General features: G+C 34.0%; 1 protein-coding gene across 1 annotated transcript; it reads left to right on the forward strand.

Annotated features, from left to right (window-relative positions):
- Window positions 1–67: 67 nt before the first annotated feature.
- On the forward strand, window positions 68–23,513 carry Src64B (Tyrosine-protein kinase Src64B). Its single transcript, XM_088050644.1, has 5 exons — window positions 68–360; window positions 16,596–16,752; window positions 19,852–20,164; window positions 21,248–21,501; window positions 21,552–23,513. The coding sequence occupies exons 2-5, from the start codon at window positions 16,659–16,661 to the stop codon at window positions 22,472–22,474; spliced, it is 1,584 nt and encodes a 527-aa protein (XP_087906770.1). The 5' UTR covers window positions 68–360; window positions 16,596–16,658; the 3' UTR covers window positions 22,475–23,513.
- The last annotated feature ends 90 nt before the right edge of the window (window positions 23,514–23,603 follow it).

Below are 23,603 nucleotides of genomic sequence, written 5' to 3' on the forward strand. Positions count from 1 at the left end.
TAATAAGAACAAGAAGATTAGTTGTTTTTGATAAATAGACGTGTTTCTTTGTTGTTTCAATAACGTGGGGGTACTCATGGAGCTCCTTTGTAGTGCACTTAATTTTTACTGTGACGTGGTGGGGGTGATTAGGGATTGTTTATTTTCTTCTGGTTGAAAGCTGTCAGCTTTTCTCAGACATGGTAAAATGGCTGTCGTGTACACAGGTTTTGTGTTGATGTTGTTGAATTAATTTAGTTTTAAAGTGATGTGATGTATGATCGTCATTTAATTTTGTGAATAAATCGGTTTTTAGTGTTTTGAACAGGCACCAACAATAGTTAATCAAGAGAGTCTTTTTGTAGTTTTATAATAAATAAGGTCAGTATTTTTGTTATTAACATGTCCTGTCATTGTTTGAAACTTGATTGATTTTGCGGTATTTTCACAAAAGACGTTGATCTCGCGAATATTTTTCAATCGTTCCATTGTTCGAAATTGACTTCCTGGACGTGCTCCCTCCAACAATGCACAACAATCGCTTTTTTCCCCATTGTGTATAATTTTCGATACCATCTCATATCCACCACCATTTAAAAATCCCAATTTCGGGAACCGTATGACTCACGCATTCTTTTCTCGATTCATTTACATAATTAATACGCCGAACAACCCCTTTCGGTTTTTCGTGCGTGTCTCTACAAGTTGGAAATTTATAGATGCGCCCCCATTTTCCCAATTTTAGTTCCATCCACCGTGTTATTTTTATCCACTGCTTCCCTTTAGGAGATTCATCTTCTGAAGGGGAGATGCGAAACTGGTGTATCAAGAACTTGACGAAACGTGGAAAATATCGACGCTTTTCCGGGTAGAATTGGGTCGACGCCACGGCGACTTTGCATTTCCGAGATGAAAATGTCTTCGGCGCCGAATTAAAACACCACGGGCATGTTAATGGCTCTCTCACATTGTTGGGAAAGATGTTAAAGAGAAAATGTGAGGGTGTCTTCGAGTTGCATTCAAGATTTTCCACGAAAGAGCCTCAACAGGTGCTTTATTATTATTAAGTGTTCGCTTTTCGGATGGTCGTGACTTAATTATAAAGGCTTGGTTTTTAATGAATTAGATTCGTTTGAAAGTCATTGACTTTAAGTTCCAATCAGTCTCTAATGGAATGTGGTAAATGTGCGAACGGCTGTTTTAGATGCAAGAGCGATGATTAATCGATTTCTTTCTGGGTGAGGTGGGCTGATCATGCAAATCTTTGACTCCAAAGATGAGAGAAAAAGCACACAAACCTATATTGAACAGTTATACAGTTTGGGGAATTGGCACCCGATGCATGGAATAAAATTTAATAGAAAGTGGGGGACACCGAGAGAGAAAGAGATTCTTGCATTATTCTCACACACATCAAGAAACATGAATTTTTGGTGAGTCCAAGACCGATTAATGGACAAATAGATGAGCGCAACAAAGAAAACAATAATTGCTATTGGAGCGAGGAAGATAAAAATAATTTACCCCCATCAGCGCGAATGCATGCGTCGTGGCATTGTTTTATGATTTTTGGTAAGACGAGGTGTTAACATGATTGCTCTTTTAGTAATTCTTCGCTGTTAGAGAGATTTGGTCGATCCAATGCTAAATGCAACAATTTTACTTTTTTATGAGTAATGATAGGCGTTGTCTTTCTCAATGAATTTGAGTTACAATTTTCGAGAACTTTGTCGCTAAGATGCGTTGAGGGGAGTAATACCACCCACTGACACTACTCCTCTCCCACTTCTTATTAAAATTGTTCCCATTCATCGGGTATCAATTCCCCAAACTGTAGAAGCTTTGAGGGGATTTGAAACCCCAGATTAGGCCTTTTGAAAGTTCGAAAATATCAGGCATGCTAACATTCTTCCCCACTTCTTTAACTTTCTTGTAATCGTCATAACTAGATGAAATTTATTCACTTCGATGCACCAACTTCAAACTATGCTACAAACTTCTCTTTCATTGATATATTCTCCAGACTTGGCTACATTAGCAGGGTGTATTTCGATTGTGTAGCTCCCCAAGACTGAAAATGCATCGATGGCTTTATCGCTTCCAAACTGCCAAGTTTCTGTCGGGAATCTGGAAACGTCCGTGATAAATTACAGTCGCTGTCAACAATGCAGAACATTTATTTCCAGACGAACCATGGTTTTAACTAAAGTAATTGTTACGTAAATTTTTTTGTTCTTGTTAAAGTGTTGCGCCAAGGATTGATGGGTTTAAGGAAATAAAAGTTTTTCCAGGTTGTTGGTTTTAATGTGATTATTCCATAAGTAATTGATTTATGAACCTATTGTTTGTTGCAGTTTCTATTGACTATACTGTGATAAATTTACACAGAAGTGGTTTTGTTAAAATTTTGTGTGGTCGATAAATAATAATAATTGATAATAATTTATTGTTGGATTACCTTGAAATTTTTTTTATTGGATGATAGTAGAAGTATTTAAAATTTAAGTCTAAAAATTCTCTCAGGTAATTAAACGTAACCTTTATTAAATTTTAATTAAACGATTACAATTCGTATATCTAAAAATATTATATTGATTTGATTTAATTTTTAAAAATTTGAAGTGATTATTGGTGGATATTTTTGAGATCAAATTGAAGGTTGAGTGATCAATAAAAATGGGATTTTTCCAGAATGGTCTTTGCACCATTTTAAAACTTGCAATCTCACCTTGAGCTCGACGTGGAGTTAGTTGCGTCTGTGGTCACTAAATTCGAATTAATCGTGAAATAGGGCAAACGTTTTTTATTGTTAACACGAGTATCTGGAGTAATCCAAGACACAAAGAATTGTTAAGGGAGGATCTTGACAGGGATTTTATTTGAGAAACATCTGTTCCAACTTAATTCAAACTGTGGACAGAATATTTATCAACTTGACGCATGGAAGTTTCTAACACAATACTTGTTTTGTGTATTTTCTTGTGTGTTGGAAAATCATGGGTCGGTTTATGGTAAGAGCAGATTTTAAGTGTGCTTTACTTGATAACTCTGTGTAATTTTAATTTTTGAAGACTGTTTTCATTTTTAAAATCCAATTATGGAAGTAGAATAAAATTTAAAAATTTCCAAGCTTTACGACTTCATCTTGACCCAGACATTGTAACTTTCTGTTATTCTGTAGATTTCTTGAAGAAGTAGTCCCACTTTGTGACTCCTTTTTCTCGTAATTGCACCAAATTAATTACAAAACAAGTCGGTTGTAGAAGTGTCTGGAAAGTTTCAACAATGCTATGAAGTGAGTTTATTTAACAAAGACAATCTGCGACTAATTTCAGTGTGCTGAAGGACCTATTGATTTTCTTTGTCCACTTGAGAAGCAATTAAGTGATTTTTAGGAGTTTCCAAGTAAACTTGTTGCTTATTCTGACTCTCTCATGCATTTATAACTGTAGCACTTTTCTTATTTTCGTAATTTTCGTTATGTGGTCTTAATAGTATCCTGCGTGTTTAAAAAAAGTTTTAATTCACACATGCATTGATTAATCAGAACTGGATTATTTAATCGCCTCCGTAATATTGGTAATAAACGTGTTGCGTTAAATTAAGTGTTAGTTTTTTTGCTTCATTAGTGGAGCTACCACTTTCATTTTGCAAAAAGATTCCAACGAAAGTAGTGTTTTTGTCCCAGGAGATTGAAGTTGCAAATTAAGGAGTTATACATTTCTGGAAGCACTAAAGTGAATTTAGTACCCATTGAAGATAATGTAATGTAACCAAGACAGTTGTATAAGCAGAACTTTCATTGTATTATTTAATGTTTATTGTTCTACTTTTTTTACTTTCGTCCGTTACCTCAAAGATCTCAACCCATCTTACTTGAACAGTAGCAAAGAACTCTATTGGCGTAACTAAATTACTTTAATGCCTCCATCAAAGTAACGGTTTCTACAATGTTTATGGTAGTTGGAATTTGTTCTTCCGTCTCCCTTTTTTTTTGTTATTTTTGCGTAACATTTAATCGAGTGCACTTAATGCATAAAACCAACTTCCTGCGGTCACAATTTTTGACATTGAATTATTTAATGCTAATGAATCACTGTTATCGAAAAACGCGATGAAAGTGTTTCCGGTCAATTACGCCCAGCTACCCATTTTTTTTCTAATTTGAGACAACACGTGGGTGCAGACGTGGCAAAATGCGCCAGTAACGAAATTATTTGTTTCACAATCCTTGAGGTTATTGTCGGACCGAGGAATGTCACACCCAGGATTCAAGACGAGATTTAATTTCCATTTTTTATTCGGATTTATCATTAGCCTAATTATTGAATGAAAAATGATTCGCGACGTTGCTTTGGGAACTACTTAAAAGGGGACGAACTAAATAAAAATGTCACAGACAATTTGGAGAAATTTAAGGCGCGGTGCATTGTCGAGTTGAAATATGTCCTCACCCACTGACTCCAGTGAAGTCATTATCTTGACATAATTTGGAAATTGCACGGATTCATGAAATTTATTACTTGTAGTGAAATTTCAAAAATAATTTCAAAAATGCCACATATTTATGAATCAGCTCAGGAATGAATGGAAAGGTAGAAGGTCACACGAAATACGTGATTTCTTCGGAAACAAACGGATATAGTGAATAACAATTACGATTGTTTTGTAAAAATGTTAATTTTAAATTAATCGTACCTTATAATTTACTCTCAAATTTGCGGGATATGTGTAAGCAGTTTTATTCCACAACAGTGACCACGTCTCAGAAATATTTCTGCTTTGTTCCTTCTTGTCTCTGGTAAACTTATACAATTTTCCAGTTCTCCAACTGTGGCCAGTAGTGTTGGGTATGCTGATTGTGGTGTATTTTCCCATTGCAAACGTTCCCACAAATGGGATTTTTTTTCTCAAAAATCTAACGTTTGTATGTAGATTTTTTCGAAATTAATAAATAATAATATTGCGTTTGCGGGATTCCTCAGACGTAATTGCATAAATTGGACGGAAAAAAGTAATTGTTATGTCTGGAAAGCCATGACGAAAGAAAACTCATCACTTTTACCCGCAATTTAACAGTATGGACGAACAAACAAGTCCATGTTTTGTTGTTAACAGTAGAAAGTATGGAAAATGGTTGTGGTTTAAACAGCAGAAAATTCTGCGGTCGTACATAAAACCAAATGATCTAATCTTGTTTTAAAAATTTCGATTTCTTTTCTTTAAGTAGTACAATAAAATGTAACGTAAGTGCTTTGTGTGTTTATTATTGTTCTAAAAGCCTCATTTGTATTGGACTCTTGAATTTATAGCTAAAAAGCGACTAAAAAATGATAATAAAATGGGTAATAAACTTAGATATCCAATAAAAGGCAATTGAAAATAAATAAGCGAAACATAATCTTACAAAAGAAAATACTGGGATAAAAATGATCGCTCATAAACCAATCAACTAATCCATAATGTAATCGCTTTGTCGCAAGGACGCAATTTATGAACTTATATGTATATTTAACTATGTATGTGAGTCTGTCGTATAAATGATTTTGAAATATTTTGGATACGGAAACTTGACCTATTATTTTGATTTTTTTCTTCCATAAAAGACAAAATTCATAAATCATCATTTTTTTTATAATTGTAAAAATAAGAATGTGGAGAATAAAGATATTGAAAATTACTAAAAAGAGTTACAAATAAGATCAAGCGATTTTTCTCAACCCCAGAACCGTCTTGTTCTTCTCGTTTTCGCCGATTTTGCTCTATTTCTTGGTCCGCTTCTCTATGCATTGCGATGTCCCCCAATAATCGCCTGTTACCGCTATAAAACCCGAAAATCGAACTCGAACATAATCATAGCCAAATCCGCCTCGCACTAGCATTACATACTTCTCTACTCCTATAATCCAGATCCTGCATATTTTCGATGTAAAATAACCAACTTTCTAATCCTGCGCCTGTAATAATACGATGATATATGAGTTTGTTAAGCCTTGAAGTGTTTGATTAACGTTAAAACAAGTGCAAGGGTGCGTTCCAACCACCGAGGGAGTGATTCGACTCCCATTAATGTAGACGTAAAACCTCGTTTGCGTGGTTTTTAGGAAACCCCTCGCCTAAGCGGATTACCTTTCACGTTTGGAAAAACAGGAGGATTTTTCCTCAATTAACCATGTTTACGCAACAAAATTTTCGTACAATTCCTATTATAATTTCACGTTTGTTCCATGATTCAGAGCGTCGCCGTCGCGGCGACATGACTCCACTTTTCGGTGATGTTTTAAGATAACTTATCAGAGGACAAACATTACATCATGGCTTCATGACACTAAAACAACAATTAATTTCGCAATTCGTATTTTTAGAGGAGTGCAGTTGGTTGTACAGGTAATCACACCGAAACGACTTGTGTGAGCGGGGGTGATATCTTTTGGGGTTGTTTGAGAGGGAGAAAAGGGGAACAGACACGTGGCGTCGGAAATGCGAATTTCGCTGTTTTTCCATGAAATGGGAAAGTTGCGTCATTTTAGGTTACACATTTAATTGTGTTGTATTGATTTTTAGAGTGTTTATGATGGAATTGCATCCACTATAATTGAATTTAAATTGAATTAGGAGATATTCATGCAGGCAAGAGAAAATTGTACAGATTGTGGGTATTGAGAAATGAGCAGTCTGAAGGTGGTAAAACGGTCGATTGTTTAAGATTTCTGAAAAAAAAATTAGTAGTTCAATCTTAGCAATGTGAGCAAATTCGTTTTCTCTCCAATTGCTATGTTTTCTTGAACACGTGCTAACGTTCTTAATAACCAGGTGTGAGTTTTTTTTACATTTCATGCGGGTAATTATTGTTGGATAAGTTTAAAATGTTTCTAATCAAAGTTTAAAAATACTGTTAGGAACAATCAGCAATGTAATGGAAGTTTTTCTGATTGCTGCAGGCAGTGGTAGCTTTTTTGTAGTGTAATAAACAAAAGTTTGCATTTTGCTTTTTTTGAAAATAATGTGATCTCGTTGCTTATCCTTTTCACAATAATTAAAGATTAGTGTAAATATTTTTATGAAAATTGTGTATTGTGCAACCAGTTCGCACAAACAGGTGATTTTTTATTGCAGTAAATCACACGATCGTGATATTTCTCCATATTTCTGATTTTGTGACGTTCCTTGCTTTATTTATATCGACAACTAGGGGGCGTTCTAGAATTAGTTATTGGAATTTAAAAACGAGAGCATGCACATAAAGGGTTTTTTGAACGAAAATATTGTTGCAAATGAAGTAGAAAAAACATTGTGTTTATTTTTTTATAAAACTATTTTGATTGTGAACGGATAAACCCAATGGAATATTTTTCCGCATTGAAAGAAATAAATTGTAGGGCGTATATTCCCGCTATTCAACCTTTCGAAACCTCAACAAACACGAAATATTTATCTCCAATTTTTATGGATATTAACTGTTTACTCTACCGATAAAACTGCTATCGTGAATTTCCAATTTATTATCAGTCCATTACTCGCCTAGCAGCTCCCAACGTCTGTCTTGGTGATGATAACATCTGCAGCGTCTCGGATTATCCCAGACATCTGGACTTCAATCATCCGAAAACCTCCGTGAGTTTTCCAACTTTAGACCGGAATTCGCATATACCTGCGTCAAAATTCGGCGAAAACCCCCACAGCGATACTTTTATTTTTACATCGTCTCATGCTGTACCATTGTCATCGAGCGAATAATGAATATTTATGAAGTATTTCAACCACCTTGTTGTACAATTACGTGACATTAGAATGGTCGTCGACATTGTGTAAGAGACTGCTTACAGATGACAAAAAGAAGAATACAGACATTGGTGTCTGCAAAAAAATATTACCGATCGTCTCTCATGTTGATAATTAACAAAACCAACGCTTTCGCAGCATTCCTTTTATACTTTCTACGTTCTGCGAGGGGTCACATCATGTAACAGCATTGGCGATAATTTTAGCTAATTTTTTGCACAATTGCAACTTAACAATGGAGTAAGGAAGAAGTTTTGTTATATTAATCTTCCGTTAACTGTAAATTAATATCGTTAATTCGGTATTTCCTCGTGTGTCAGTCAAATTAACGCCATGTAATCTAAAACGAATTAACATTGCAATGAGTATGTTTGTTGTCAAGAATGATGTATTTATACAATTATATTCAAAAGTACTTAAACATTATACTGTCAATATTTGTATTACATTACATGATGGATATGATAGACGCACGCAATTACTCTGGAATTACAATAATTGCAAGTGTAAAATTGTTTTGAAAAATTGCCACGGTTTGTCATCTTTAACCAATAATAATTTATTGCAGTTTAAGCTGAAAATATATATCTAAAATGACGTGTGCAATGACAAACATTTCTAATAAAACTCGTTAAGCTAACGGCCTTTTGATAAGATGTCGGTGCTTTACCAGTTAAAAAGTTATTTGGGATATCAGAAAAATGTTTCGTTCTTTAATATTATTCGTCACAAATTATCCACTTTAAATATTCTCGGAGAACTAGCAGAGCATTTACAGATTTGCGTGTATTGCGAACATAATAATTTACTACAAGTTATCTTTAATACATATTGCTATATAATACATGATCTGGATGTTAATCATAATATTTAGCTTTTTCCGGTGTCGTTAAAGAAATACAACCGTCTTTTCTACCTAACATTGCATCATTAGTGAGATTATGTTGAGTACATAGCTAATATTGTTATTAAATATCTGAATTTGTGTTCCATTGTGAGATTTAATTATTGAAGCAGTTCTTTTATCTCATTCTGCCGTTTATTTTCATTTATTTTTGGTCTGTCTGGGAAGCTGAAATACTTCTGAAATTGAGTGAAAACACAACAATTCTGTTGCTTTGTCTGGAATAACTTTGTTTTTAGTGAAATAGCAAAAAGCATGAAATATGCTTGATGAATTATAACTTAATTTAGAATTGTTGAATGAAAATTTACATTTTATTATCACTATTGCATAAATTATTAGTCTCGGTTATTCCTACTTTACATTCAGTTATGTCTGACTTCTGTTTCTGTGTTGTCACAATTTCTCGCAATTAACACCAATGTGTACTAAAAGCATCAACTTAAACATAATGCGTTACATTATGTTCTTTAGATAACATTTACTGCTGTGACACAGTTTAAAATTAATATATTTTAGTACTTATCTACTTACTTTTAGTATGAGGCAACCCGAGAGTAACAATATGCAACAATAACTTTTATTTTTTAAAATCCTGTGAAGAATACAGACATAAATTCGATCTATCTTTGGTAGTTGCAGATATTTCAGATAGAATTATTAATTTAAAGCCTGGCGAATTTCGGAGCTTTTAAATTTTTTCCAACGTCAAAACTTCATCGGCAAAATCAAATGGTCTGCAAGACTAAAAATTTTCCATACTTACCTATACCTATAAGTGATACTCGAAATATAGAGATTTATCAATTTATATTGAAAGATCTTATTGAACATGAAATCGTAAATTGCAGAAATCAACAAAAATGAAGAATAAAGATTATTTTTATTTTTATTATTAAGGGTCACTTTACACAATCCTTACATAATTTGATAGCGATTAATAAGTTAATCAGGAATTTAAGTTGACATTTGATTGGCGGAAATTCAGTCAGCTTTTGTAAACTGGGCCTAAGTGTCTTTAAAAATGCATCTGCTTTAAAATCAAGTTCCGAAAGATTCGTCGACCTTATCTTAAGAGTTAAAATTTTATGTTTTAAAAATTGAAATTAGGGTCGCTGACCCAAATTAGCTGAAGTATCAAGAAATTTATTATCCCGGAAATAAGTGTCTCAGGTGCGCATTAGCCTGAAAAGCTGTCAGTTGATTCTGAAACAAGAATAAAGTACTTCAAACTTCCTTAATTTACAGGAAATCTAATCAAAAAATTTTGTATTTCAAATTTAACCCCAATCTGCCGTCACTTTTGTATTCCTACATGATTGGAATCTGAGTTTCTGATTGATTTGTCCGTTTTCTGCGATGTCATTAAGTATATGTCGCTAACGCTTCTTTGGACTTGATTCGAGTCTTATCTTTGTAATCCTCCTTTGAATGGCTCAATCGATTTAAAGTTGAGTTGGTATGACAATTTCAAGAGGATCAGTCCTACCTCTTATCAAAATTCATTAGAGAAAACGTCAGGGAAATCTGGATTGATAATTAAAAGGAAAAGCAACGTTCTATTGTTCATGTTTTTCTCCTTGACGATTGAAGCAGAAGATGATGATTGAATCGCGTACAATTAACATAGATAATTACAACTCATGCACGTTTGATGAAGAAGAATAATAATAGCGCGTGAATTGTAATTTTTGCATCGGAGTATTTGATTTGGAGTAATCGCAAATCCGTCCTTGCAATGTCGTCATAATGGTAAAATATAATTGGCTTGTAACAAAGTACACAACGAAATTAGGAAACACAATAAATGTAACGACAATGACGCCATTTACAACATCCAACAAAGCCTCTTTTATCAGATAATTTTACGTGATTGTGAAGTACGTTACGTTTTCATGAAAGGAAATCGTTGTTAGTCGACCATCAAACGACCATCGAAACATCCAACAATAGATGGCGGATCGAAATTCGATGGAGCAGGAAAACTCGACCCAATTTGTACCGCCGACGACAAATCGAACGTAAACCAATTATTTACCGATAAAACAAACTTTCTTGAGTTATTTCTCCGTGACCGATAAAATTCCCTTTTTAACAGCTGCAACATGAATAGAACCTTTCAAACGAAGACACGTGTTGGGACGTTAACGTTGCTTTTAATTACTGTAACCTTGAAAAGAGGGTCGTAAATGTCCCTCGGATGTTTAGACGAACTGCCCCCATGGCACCCACTAATATTGATCGGTTAATTCGGAGGGGATCTGCAGGAATGCAGAGGGAAATTCTGCTGGAAGCTACCAACAATTTGCCCGAGGGGTTGTTCCAAGGAGGTGGAAGCAGCATTTGATTAGGATTGGTTAGGGAAGAAGATTTGAAGGGTTGGCATGTCAATGTTTGAACTGCTACCATACAATGCTGTTTTTTACCAGCAGTTTATGGGTAATTCATAACAGTCTATAACAAAGCACCTTTGTATTGCTAAAACAGTCTTAATACTATGAAAATTTGAGCCCAGTTTTTGCAAGCGTGGGATAATAGATCTATAAACAAGGTTCGTTTAATGGACATAATTTGGGATATCGATCCAGTAAAAATTTGCATCGCACTGAATGTTACATTAATCAATATGAATTTGAATGGACGTCGGTAATTAAAACTGTGATGTAAATTTTGCGAGTGTAATTTTCATAGAGCAGGTGAATTTAATTTTCCACTTTTATCACAAAACGGAACAAAGAACTCGGAGAAACGAACAATGCTCTCAAAAACACAATGAGAGCAAAAGTAAAGTGAAACAAAGAGTAATTAAAGAATAACATAAGGAACGACGAAAATTGTGATGTACTAAGAATAAGATTGTGGTTGTGTGGTTACAGTATCATAATTTGAAATTTTAGCTATAAATAGACAATATTTGTCCGATACTGTATTATACTTATAAAAAACAATTTCTATCTGTTTTTTCTTCGTGACGGTTTCAGGGCTGATTAATCTTATTTACGATAAATTAAACATTGATGGGAAAAATAGAAAGTCAATGCAAAATCTGAAGAGTGGAATTGAATCCGATCTAATGATTTTAGGTTTAAGCTATTATTTGTAAGCTGAATTACGTTTTTTCTTTTGTGCAGAAAAACAAACAGTGAACATTTTACGACTTCGTTTATGGGAAAATTAAGTGTTTTTCAGATTATTTTCCCTTTTAATTATTGTGACCTGGAATAATTTCCGATTGAAATCGTATTTTGATTGATGATTCTTTTTTGATAATGATAAATGATAACGCAAAGATTTCAATCGATGCGAACAAAACAATTTCAACACTTGTTTTTTATTATTGCATAATTTCTTTCAAGTAAACAATAAACTTGGTTTGAAACCACAATTTTTTCGAATTCTTCGTTTCTTGAGAACGCCGAACTTTGCTATCAGGTTACAGTAAAAAGGCCAAACATGTGGCGACGTCAAGAATAAATAATTGCTGTACTCTAATGTGAATTACAAAAACCGATGTCGACATATCTCTACCAAAGCATTTTTTATTACGCACTTGAGATTATAGTGTTTATTAACTATTTATAACAGTGCTTTGTTGGTTTGTTAGTTGTATAAACTAAGCTAAACGGTGTTCCACGGTAGCCGAAAATACAAGTACTTGACCGGTCGAAATGTTGGTTAAACAAACTGAATAGCTTCCGGTACCATGAAGAGATATCTGGATCTTGAAATGGTTCAAAGAAGGAGACTTTTCCCATGTGTATTTCTAAATAAAGATTTAATTGGTCTTGATAAATTTGCCTGTAGGTTCAACTTTTCTTTGTAAATTGACGTCCGTATACTGTAAAAAAATCGCTAAAATGTGAATCTCCGGAGCGACGAACTTGAAACATTTACCTTTACATCTAAAACCTATTAATTTATGCTAAAGTGGGCGACTTCTTATAAACTTCGTTGCGTCTGCAATACCAGACTTAAATATCTTTGTGATTAGTCAACCAAATATAGTGGTCAGATCTGGAATTCATTAGTTCAATTAGTCACAAATTCATGACTAAACGATGTATGACAGATCCTTCCCTTATCATCCTAACCAAGGAAGCTTAATGTTTGATTAAAGAGCTGATTCAACAGTTCTCGTCTGAAGCATTAGGTCAAATGTTAGACAGAGTTCAAGCTGAGCAGGTCATCGATACGAATAACTCCATTGATTCAAACAATTGTCGACAAATTCATTGTTTGTGGTCGCTGGTCTTCCAATTGTAACAGTGCTAATTGAATACGCTTTGTAGTGAAACAATGCGGGCGAAGAAGACAATTACAATTACCGTAGTTAGAGACTTCAGAAATTACATAATAATACAGTTTCTCACAATTTCCTTCAAAACAAATCTCGTACACATGATAGCAATAAATTCATTTACGGAGCGTATAATTACATCGGATTGATGCAATTATGGCCGCCACGATGCGTTCTAACGGAAGAGTTTCTTTTGGTAGAAATAAAGAATTCGCAAACTCAATTACTAACGCTTCGTTGTGACATGATAATTTGTGGCTAATCAAAAGCGACCGGAACAAGAAAGGACGACGTCGGATTTGATTGCAAAATTGCTAAAAAATGAAGTCATTTTGATGGACTGATTCGTGATAGGTATGACGGAAATGGTTACCACACAAAATAATTGTTTCTGCAAAAATTATGTCCATTGACAAACACGTGTTGCTTGCGAACAACATGAAACAGTTATTAACATGCTAAATGTTGATGTGGGTCAAAGATAGACTCGAAAGGTGCTCTACGAGAATACTTCTTCCTTTATCAAAAATTGACGCAACTTTGTCGTGTTCAGTGGGGTTGAAAATTAGTTTTCTCACTGATGTTATCATCTTACGACTAATCTAGCCAGTGCTTCTAGAAATTTTTAAATTTCTAACAGCTTAATCAGCTCAAAACTACCTTCACTGTGTCATATGTTTGACCCAAATAATTACGTCTAAGATAACAAAGTAAAGATATTCGCTGTAATATATCAATTAGCACAGATAATAAAATTAGAACGTAACATTGTCCTTCTGAATTGCTTTCATCAATAATTCTAATGTATTGATCTCATCTCAGTAATCTGGTTCAAATAATTTATATAATAGGAGAATGGTTACAATTATGGATTGAAAAATTAAGACCATTAGCGTATTATTATAATAATAGAGACAAAAAAAACGATTCAGTAAAAACTTGAGAAAGTCGAGAATCACAGCTGTTTATTTGTTTAATAAAAAGAACACATTATATTGGTCATCTTGGATTTTGAGACCACACTGTAATATTATAATTACAGTAATGTAACTTCAGTTTTGAAAACTAATGGAAAAGGTGTGTAGATACTTCAACGGATTTTTGGTTTTGTATTAACGTGCTTTGATAACGTTTTCTATTTTTCACGAGGAAAATTATACTTGGAACAATAGCAACAAGTTTTATCGAGTAATATTTACTTGGTATTTTATCTAATCTTTTTATATCTGAGTCTTCGGTTTATCTCATACCTAATTTTCTGTGACCTTTACTTTTTAACGTTATCTGTTCTCATCCATACATTATCACATTCTTCGTTTTGTTTTGCTCTTCTTTCATTGGGGAGGCCGGATCTTTAAAATTTTCATTTAAAGACGAGATTTTTTTACTGTTACTGTGACAAATTTCAATGAATTGGGTAATGTGAATCTCCGGTGCGACGAACTTAGTCAGTACAGTCAGTATAAAACTCTAGCGAATATGAACTGGGGATTCTGAATTTTAACAAGATCGAAAGTTAATAACCCCTAAGAGTATGTTTCATCCACAACATATTGAAAGTCGTTTTAAAACACTTAAAGATAAATAAAATAAAGGATAAAGAAAGGAAAAGTTTAGAATGGAAATAAAACATCAGTTCTAGGAAAATTAATGAAAAAAATCACCCAAAGCGCATTATATTAAACGTAATTTTCTTTCATTAGGTACATTCAAAACAGATCACCTCAATTCGTCTATTATTCCCCTGAAAGCTTTGTGTCATTAATTTTTTTGTACGTCCACAATTTTTTATTCGTCTGGGGGATTTGTTTCTAAAACTGTTTAAGCAATTTGTTTTATTAGGGGTAGATTAATCATTTACAAATGACAATAAAAATTTTAGGTAGTATTTATCTTCACATGATAACTCATTGATCGATCAATAAATTAAACTTAAGCGTTATACTTCCTCATGTTTCACCATTATTACAATTTATTCCTGCAGAACACGTGTCGCAGGAAAATTGATCGAATCTCATTAAAAATGTACATTTCTTCTTTCATCGAACACCTTTCTCGTCGCTTTTCCATAATACATCATAAAGGAGGGTTTTCTTATTTGTTCGTTAATTTTTGATTTGTGGCTTATAGCTTTGAAATGACTCACTTAAATATTTGAAAGCACTTTATCTGTTTATAGTTCATCCAAACTTAACATTTAAACTGATAAAAACAATAGTATTCCAATAAATGGCGTGAGTTCATCATTGCGGGATTAAACGATTAAGTGGATTTCTTCCACATTTTTTATTGAAAGAAAAACTGATCTATGGCAGTTATTATCTCACTGGTGTTATGCTGAATGTCATGGACTAAATTTTCTAAGCTTCGTATAGGAAACCCAGCTCTGAAGTTTATGCTTGCAATAAAGTGACCTGTCAGCAGGCAGAGGGAAAATGAAACATAAAAAAATCGTTCGGTAAAAGGTGAGGTCCTGTCTTAATTTTCCAGGACTGCAAAACTCCTCGTTTTCAGAAAAAGATAGAATGAACCTGAACTGTTTGAGTTTCTCAGTTTGTCTTTAAAATCTCTCATTGCTTAACATCTTCCGCCAATTACTTCGTTCCAACTTTTAATAGCCCGACTCACTCTTGCTGAGCGACTCCTGTAACGTCAAGGATCTAATTTTAAAACGCGAAACCACCTGAATTTATTCCTGGCGTAAGTGCCATCCTGACGCCGAATCTGTTACAAGGTATTGCTGTGGATTAATTTCATTTTGGTTTTTTAGTGTCAACGTTGGCAAAAACAGAACACTGACACAGCAGGAATCCGTTTTGAGCACGTAGATTTAGTTTTAATTGCCCGGACATCTCGGCTAACTGTATTTCAAATAACCAGTTTAAGATAGGTAGACTCCATTATGATATTGCTTGCAATAGCCTTCCTTCGCCAACGCAGAAATCGCATTCTAACCAATACAAGGCATGGAAGTGAAATGGCAATTAACAGAGAATATGTGGGGATTTAAAAGTTAATTTTAAATTGTGGTAATGAAGCGACAGCCTTGGTGGCATACCTCTAGTTCAAATACACAATTTTTGAGCATTCAAGAGCTGATTGTTTTGCAGCTGGAATGAGGAATTAGATTGAGGGGTGACTTCCTTAAAGCTCGTGTTGTTGCAAAAAATTGTTCTCTGGACTCTGGAGTTCTATTTTGAAAAGAGCAGGAATTGTGACATTTTATTTGAAAGACATTTCCTAAAAAAATCGCGCCAGTGTTCAAATAAAATTTTCCATTTGTATGACCAATTTTTAAAAATCCATAAATCCGGTTATATTCAAAGAATTGCATGTTGAAAATCGTTCTGCACCCTTCATTTCCGAATCCCCTCGGTTTCACACTTTGTTTATCCAACCCTTCCTTAGAACCTGGTCGTGCTTTAATCCACCCATCATACCCCAATACATGCCAACGGATGTTCAGCAATTTTTCTGACGTACATCCCACGTTATCAGCCTCATCCTTATCTTTGCGGTTCCGCGATTTTTTTTCCTGGTTCCAGTCGCGTTTGGTGCGTGCGCGTCGTCGGTCGCCTTTAATTGATGGGAACTTTGCCCGTACTATAGTGGGTGTTTGTTGTTGTGTTGCAGATGAACCGGCTTCTGCTTGAAGATACCCAGTGCTGACCTCGGACGGTTCGGCCTAGTGCCGCTATGGGCAACAACTGCTGCTGCTGCGGCAGCCGCCGGTCGCAACCCGATCGGCTGATGTATAAGGGCGGCACCAAACTCCCGCATGGAATTGATGGTAAGGTTGTATAATATGTAGAGTACAAAAATTGATGTTAGCGACCGCTAGACTTGTTTGAAAGGTTGAAGTTCTAACATTGACACATGGAGATACATAATTATGATCTAACAATAAGAGGTGTGCAGATGCAAAAAATGACCTCAATTATAGTGGTAACGCTGGTATATACTTGAAAATGACTGAAGTAAAGTAACTGGGTTTTACCATTTTTAAATATTAAAAATTCTATTTGAGTTGTGAAAAAACATTTAGTTAGGTGAATAATTATGATTTTTTATTCTGATGTAACTGATAAATTTTCTGTTTTGGATACATTTTCCATTCAGGACACAATTTAGATCATTTTTGAATTTTCGAAAATTTAGTATGCAAAAATTAAAAAAGATTTTATTCTAGTTTTTTAGGTGTATAACTAATTTAATTCAGTTTTAATGTATAATAAATCTTGCAAGAATTAGTCCAACTTGCCTATTTTTGTAAATATGTAATATTTATTTAAAAAAATTAAGCGAATTATGTGCAACTAATTCTGTTTATATTTCATTGTTTGACGTTTATTGATTCTGATTTCTGTAAAATGCGTCGAGCTGGGATTACATATTTGATTATTTTCTTTTTGATATCTTTTTGTCTGTGGGTTCGAAAGAAAGTAATTCTATTTTTATTATTTGGAACCTCAAAAATTAATTTGTATTCTCATTTATTTGGGTTTACAGAATTCACCTTTTTTCTGGATTCTCAAGATAATTTCCATTTCTGACTTCTTAATATGTTTTTTCTATATGTTACAGTATCTAATTCAATTTTTTGCGTAATTTTATCCAATTTTTTTTTATAACACTGCAAGTAATAACTTAAAATGAACCATTATGACTTTATAATATTGCTATTATAAAGCTTTTTTGTACCATTGTTACATCACAGTTAGTAATTCGGTCTATTAAAATTATAGACGCTCGGATTAACTGTAAATGCACAATTGAAAATAACGTTGCGAGTTAATAATTGTAATTAAATTACGACAAATCATATTGAACTGAAGATAAGAAACATTTCTACGAACTCAATTTTCTACTCACCGCGAATTTATTTCTAATTTACGACAAAGTTATATGTATTTACAATTTAATTAAGTATGCGTTTCTGCATGTTGCAAAATTACTGCTCTATTGTTGGCACAATTTCATTGCATATTTTACTATCAGATCATAAATTCTTATATTTCTTAATTCTTTAACGAATCAGCCGGTTAATTATGATTATAACTTGCCAATTTTGAGAACGCCAAGGTCGTCCAAATACCGCTATATCGTTCTAATTTAATTCTACGTTTGATATCATTAAAACGTCTCAAGAATTGACATTAATTAGTTGTAATTATTGCAACCACGCGTGATTAAACGTGTCCCTGCAGTTGTATAGAATATGTCAAAGTCATTGACAGACTGAAATTGATGGTTGTTATTTACCTGGACAAAATAAATATTTGCTTTGTAGATAAAAAAGCTACGTTTTTCTATATATAACCAGAAATGATATTGGATCCCCATATATTACAGTCACATTTTTCTGGATTTCAGCTGGATTATTTAAAGCTACTTTATCCCGGATTCTGCAATAACAGCGATTGATAATATGACCCTGTCTGCATTTATCTCTTTTATTAAAATACATAAAATTGAAATGGAAAGGGAATCTGTTTCATAAAGGAAATCAGATTAATATCACTTTTATTACATGGTACGTTTAAATGTCACATTAAATAATAATTATCAACGTTATTGATTAGACGAAAATAATTTCTTTTAGTACGACTCAAGGACCTTCAGTTCGCTCATAAGGTATTGTTCTTTATTCAGACTTTACTTTGTACATACAAAAATCCTGTGCAATTAAATTTTTTGCACATAAATATGTACAAGCGACGGCATGGCACTGAAACTGAACAAAGCCAAACAGTTAATAAATAAATACCAAAGTCCATAACATGTGAAGTAGGTTGCACATGATAAAATCCAATACAATAAACATCCGTCTTAGAACATTATACGTGAAAATACATGAGATACCATGTCTTGAAGATTTACGATTTTATTAACAAGCTTGAAAAATAAAATGAAATTATTGTGTCTACCGAGGTTACTGTATTGAGACGAGAATTTTAATAACATGTCGTAAAATTATAAATTGTGGAACAAGACTTGACACCTATGTGAGTGCATCTTTACAAATTATTTGGACTGAGTAACATTTACGTCATATCTTTCGAATTTACGAGACAGACAGAAAATCACCTTCGTAAAGAATGCAGTATTATCAGTGAAGTTACTGTTACAAAAATATATAAAAAAAAGATTTTTGTTCATATTTTATAAATTAACGTACTTTGAAACACAAATATAGAATAACAATATTTCTTTGACGAGATTGTGAATTAAAAATTTGCGACTACAAATAGTAATTGCAAGCTATTTTTAATCAGATAAAAACAACACGCCTTAATTTTTATGTGTTTGAGAATTGAAACTGGAAATTGAGTCCATAATCTTGTTTACGTCATGCATTTTATTGCATGAACTATCGATAAAAATTTCCCCCAATAAAAGATTGAAAACTAACTGTTGGTTTTCCAGTATTACTCAAAGGTATATAAAGGAAATGACGTTCCTTTTGTGTATTTGCAGAGATATAACGTAAAATATTTACATTCGTCGATATCGCAACATTAAATCTCCGACAGAAATCCTAAGAGGAATCCAAATCGGATTTACAATTACACGCAACATTAACACCTCTCCATGTACCAATAAATCGCCGTAAATTTAGCGCGCGAACACATAAAATCAGTTCAAATCCACACTTCCATAAAAAACCCCCCTTGATTTGTACGATACTCGAACCATACATTTAAACCTAATCAAACTTATTACATGTTTTTTACGAAGCCATCACACGACATCGCGTGTGTACACATGCGGCCTTCATCTTTTGTAAACTAATCCATCCAAACTGCAGTTTTACGTAACGTAGCATCATGAAAGCGTTAAAATAATCTGTTAAAACCTTTTCTTTTCAAGAGATTTTTTTTATTTGCAGGTGGCCCACGATTGACGGCGATAGACAACAACACCCGATATACGCCCGATCCACAAAGAAGTCATGTCGACATTATTAGGCCAAGACTAACTCCAACCAGACCACCTCTTTCTGTAAAGGGTCGTGTTGTGGTTGCTCTTTATCATTATGAAGCTAGAGATAGCAGCGACGTGTCTTTCAAGAAGGGTGACCGCATGGAAGTGGTAGATGATTCTGAGGGTGATTGGCTAAATGTGATACATCTCATAACCAAAGTTCAGGGATATATTCCTGGGAATTTCGTCGCTCCGGAACTTAGCGTCGAAAGCGAAGAGTTAGTATTTAATCTTTTCCGGTTTTTCATATTGTTATCCTCAGTTAGCACTGGTTAAACTATAAATAAATTAACCACTGATTTCATGAAAAACGGATTTTAAGGCGCGTTCACTCTAATGGACTTCTATCATTTGAAGTTTTTTGTATCTACCCTGCTTATCGTGGAGTATGTTTTTTGTCCTGATGAATCTGTCCGAAAAATAAAATCTGATTATAAAATTAGGTTTTTTTGAACCGAAAGTTTGTCACTATGTGTTAAAGATCAATATTGAAACTAACATAAGATAATTTTATTTACGTATGTACCTATCTAAAAATTAAGGATATTTTAAACGTTTTTCATTCATATTTTTATCTCTCGTGTTTATTCTATAATTGAATCAACTAATTAAAAAACTATACTTTAAGTTATAATGTTTTCACGAGTCTTTGAAAAATTAGAGGAATATGTATCGATTTATTGCATCAATTTTTTTTTGGTTTAATCTTATTTTTTGTGTAGCAATTTTTGAGATATATGAAATCAGTCTAATTTGGGGTATTGCTCAAACTTTTTTGTTCGATCATATCATATACCTACTTCAAAATATAAATTATTTGTTTATGTTTACATGTATTAATTTCATACATGATTTCATCTTCTCACTAGTAATTATCTTGATATTTGCGCAATATTAATGACGACACGTGAAAGAATCAAAACACACCTACAGCCACTTGTGTAAATCAGTAGAACAATTCCCGGTCAAATCGTAGATAAATCTATTGTTATACTTATCGCTGAAGATTGCTGACAGTATAAAATTCGATGTCTAAACTATGAAAACTTTTTGTGCGATTTGAGTTCAGAAACTGAAGGTTCACTCAAAAGTGATAAAGTCTAAAGTGAATATTTTGTGGTTGATTGATCCGTTTTCCTATGTTTTGCAAATGAAGAGACCCGTAAGGTGTATATTAATTGTTTATAGTAGACGACTGTTTTTATTAGTTTCTACCGTTTATATAATTAGTATCATTGCACGTCATTATCTCGCGGAAGCCGACTTCCTTTGATTACAAACCTGCAATTTTTCTATTCCAGCTGGTTTTTCGAAAACGTATCTAGAAAGGAAGCAGAGAAGCTCTTACTCGCCGAGGAAAATCCCCGGGGGACTTTCCTAGTCCGTCCTTCAGAACATAATCCCAACGGCTACTCATTATCCGTTAAAGATTGGGAAGAAATCCGAGAATACCATGTGAAACATTATAAAATTAAGCCTCTCGACAACGGAGGTTTTTACATTTCTACCAACAAAACATTCCACACTTTAGTCGAATTAGTCAACGCTTACACGAGTAAGTATTCTGTGGTGTGATATTTCAGATCTTATTGAAATGTCTTGCAGAAAACGCATTTGGTCTTTGCCATGTCTTGTCCAAACCCTGCCCCAAACCTCAGCCTACGATGTGGGATCTGGGACCTACATATCGAGACAAATGGGAGATCCCAAGGGAAGAAATCCAGTTAATTCAGCGTCTAGGCCGTGGCAATTTTGGCGAAGTTTGGTACGGCAAATGGAAGAACAACATCGAAGTCGCTGTGAAGATGTTACGAGAAGGCACAATGTCCACTCAGGCTTTCTTGGAAGAAGCAGCCATCATGAAGAAATTCCGTCACAAAAGATTGGTCACTCTGTTCGGGGTTTGTAGCGAACAAGAGCCGATCTATATCGTCCAAGAGTACATGTCCAAAGGAAGTCTTCTGGATTTCCTCCGCAAAGATGAAGGCAAAAATCTAGAGTTTGAAGACTTGGTGTATATTGCGTTCCAAGTGGCCAGCGGCATGGAATACCTCGAATCCAAACAGCTTATTCATAGGGATTTAGCCGCGAGGAACGTCCTAGTAGGCGAAAATAACATCGCTAAAATTTGTGATTTCGGTTTAGCTAGAGTGATTGAAGATAACGAATATTGTCCGAAACAGGGATCTCGGTTCCCTGTGAAATGGACGGCGCCAGAAGCCATAGTGTATGGAAAGTTTTCGATTAAATCAGACGTTTGGTCGTACGGCATCTTCCTCATGGAGTTGTTTACGTACGGACAAGTTCCTTATCCTGGAATGCACGGAAGGGAAGTCATCGACATGGTAGAAAAAGGCTACAGAATGGCAAAACCAGCGTCACATCTTCTTCCGGACGACATTTACCACATCATGTTGCAATGTTGGGACGCTAAACCCGAAAACAGACCCACATTCGAATTCTTAACACACTACTTTGAAGGCTTTAATGTCACGTCTGAAGTCCCATACCGAGAAGTGCCAGATTAAATACGAGCTACAAACGTTTTATTTTAATTCTGGCTGAGATTTATAGTACTTAATTTTCTGTGAAGTGTTTTTCTGAGTGAACTGTCAAGAAATACGTATATGCAACATAACTTGAATAGATCTCATTTTAGTTATTAGCTTGCATATTGGTGAGGATTTTGTTCCAGTGCATTTTCACGTGTAAGCAAAATGAGTGGGCTCTCCGCCATCTTGCTTGCCGCCATTGTTCCGCACCGCGACGCCACTTTACTCTTCTGGATCTTGAACAAGTGATAATGAATTTTAAAACTACAAAGACTGTTTCGTTTAGTGTAGAAATCTTGTCAAAAGTCTGCTTTTTGATAACGATTTTTTACTGTTTTCCCGACGAGCCACGTACGATATAAACGTAGTACAAAAAGGCAAAATTCAAGTGACCTATTCGAGAATTTAACTTTTATACGACTTTTTGTACATGTTTTACCTTTTTACTCAAATATTGGACGTGGACCAATACTTCTCTTCCTCTTCTGGTCGACTTCAGTTCCTGTATTTGAAGCATTGGAAAAGTGGGAACTTTATGTACTGTATGTGTGTTGTGAATTGCTAAATTTCGGTTTTTATTGAAAGTATCATGTGAGATTTACAAGCTCTCTATTTTCTAAAGAGATCACATGTGATATTTTTAATTACAGCCATAGCTTTTTTAGTTTTGTGCAATAAGACTATGTACAAAATTCATTCTAAATTATAATTACTTTTAGATTTACGAGTGTCTTGACTTAAATGTATTCGCTTTTTATTTTTGTTTGTAAGTATATTTTTTATTCAACTTTATTTTATCGGGGAACGTGTTGAAGCCCTTTTTTCGAAGATAGTCATGATAGTGAACGTGAGTGTTTGTATTAGTATAATTATGTTAGAAATGGTTATACAACAGTCAGGTTTGATCCAGTCAAGTTTAACTTTTATTAAGAAAGCCATATGTTATTGATTTTTATAGGAACAATCATTAAATTTTGTACATATACAGTATAAAATAAAATATTGTGCTACTCTACTTTCTTTCTATTTCGTAACGTAATTTTTTTTCACTGACGTAGTTTAAAAACTGACAAAAATTAGGGTCATACATTAACAGAAGAAATAA

This window comes from Gnatocerus cornutus, chromosome 2 (assembly GCF_029298725.1).
Source record: "Gnatocerus cornutus isolate USDA-ARS CGAHR chromosome 2, icGnaCorn1.1, whole genome shotgun sequence".
NCBI lineage: Eukaryota > Metazoa > Arthropoda > Insecta > Coleoptera > Tenebrionidae > Gnatocerus > Gnatocerus cornutus.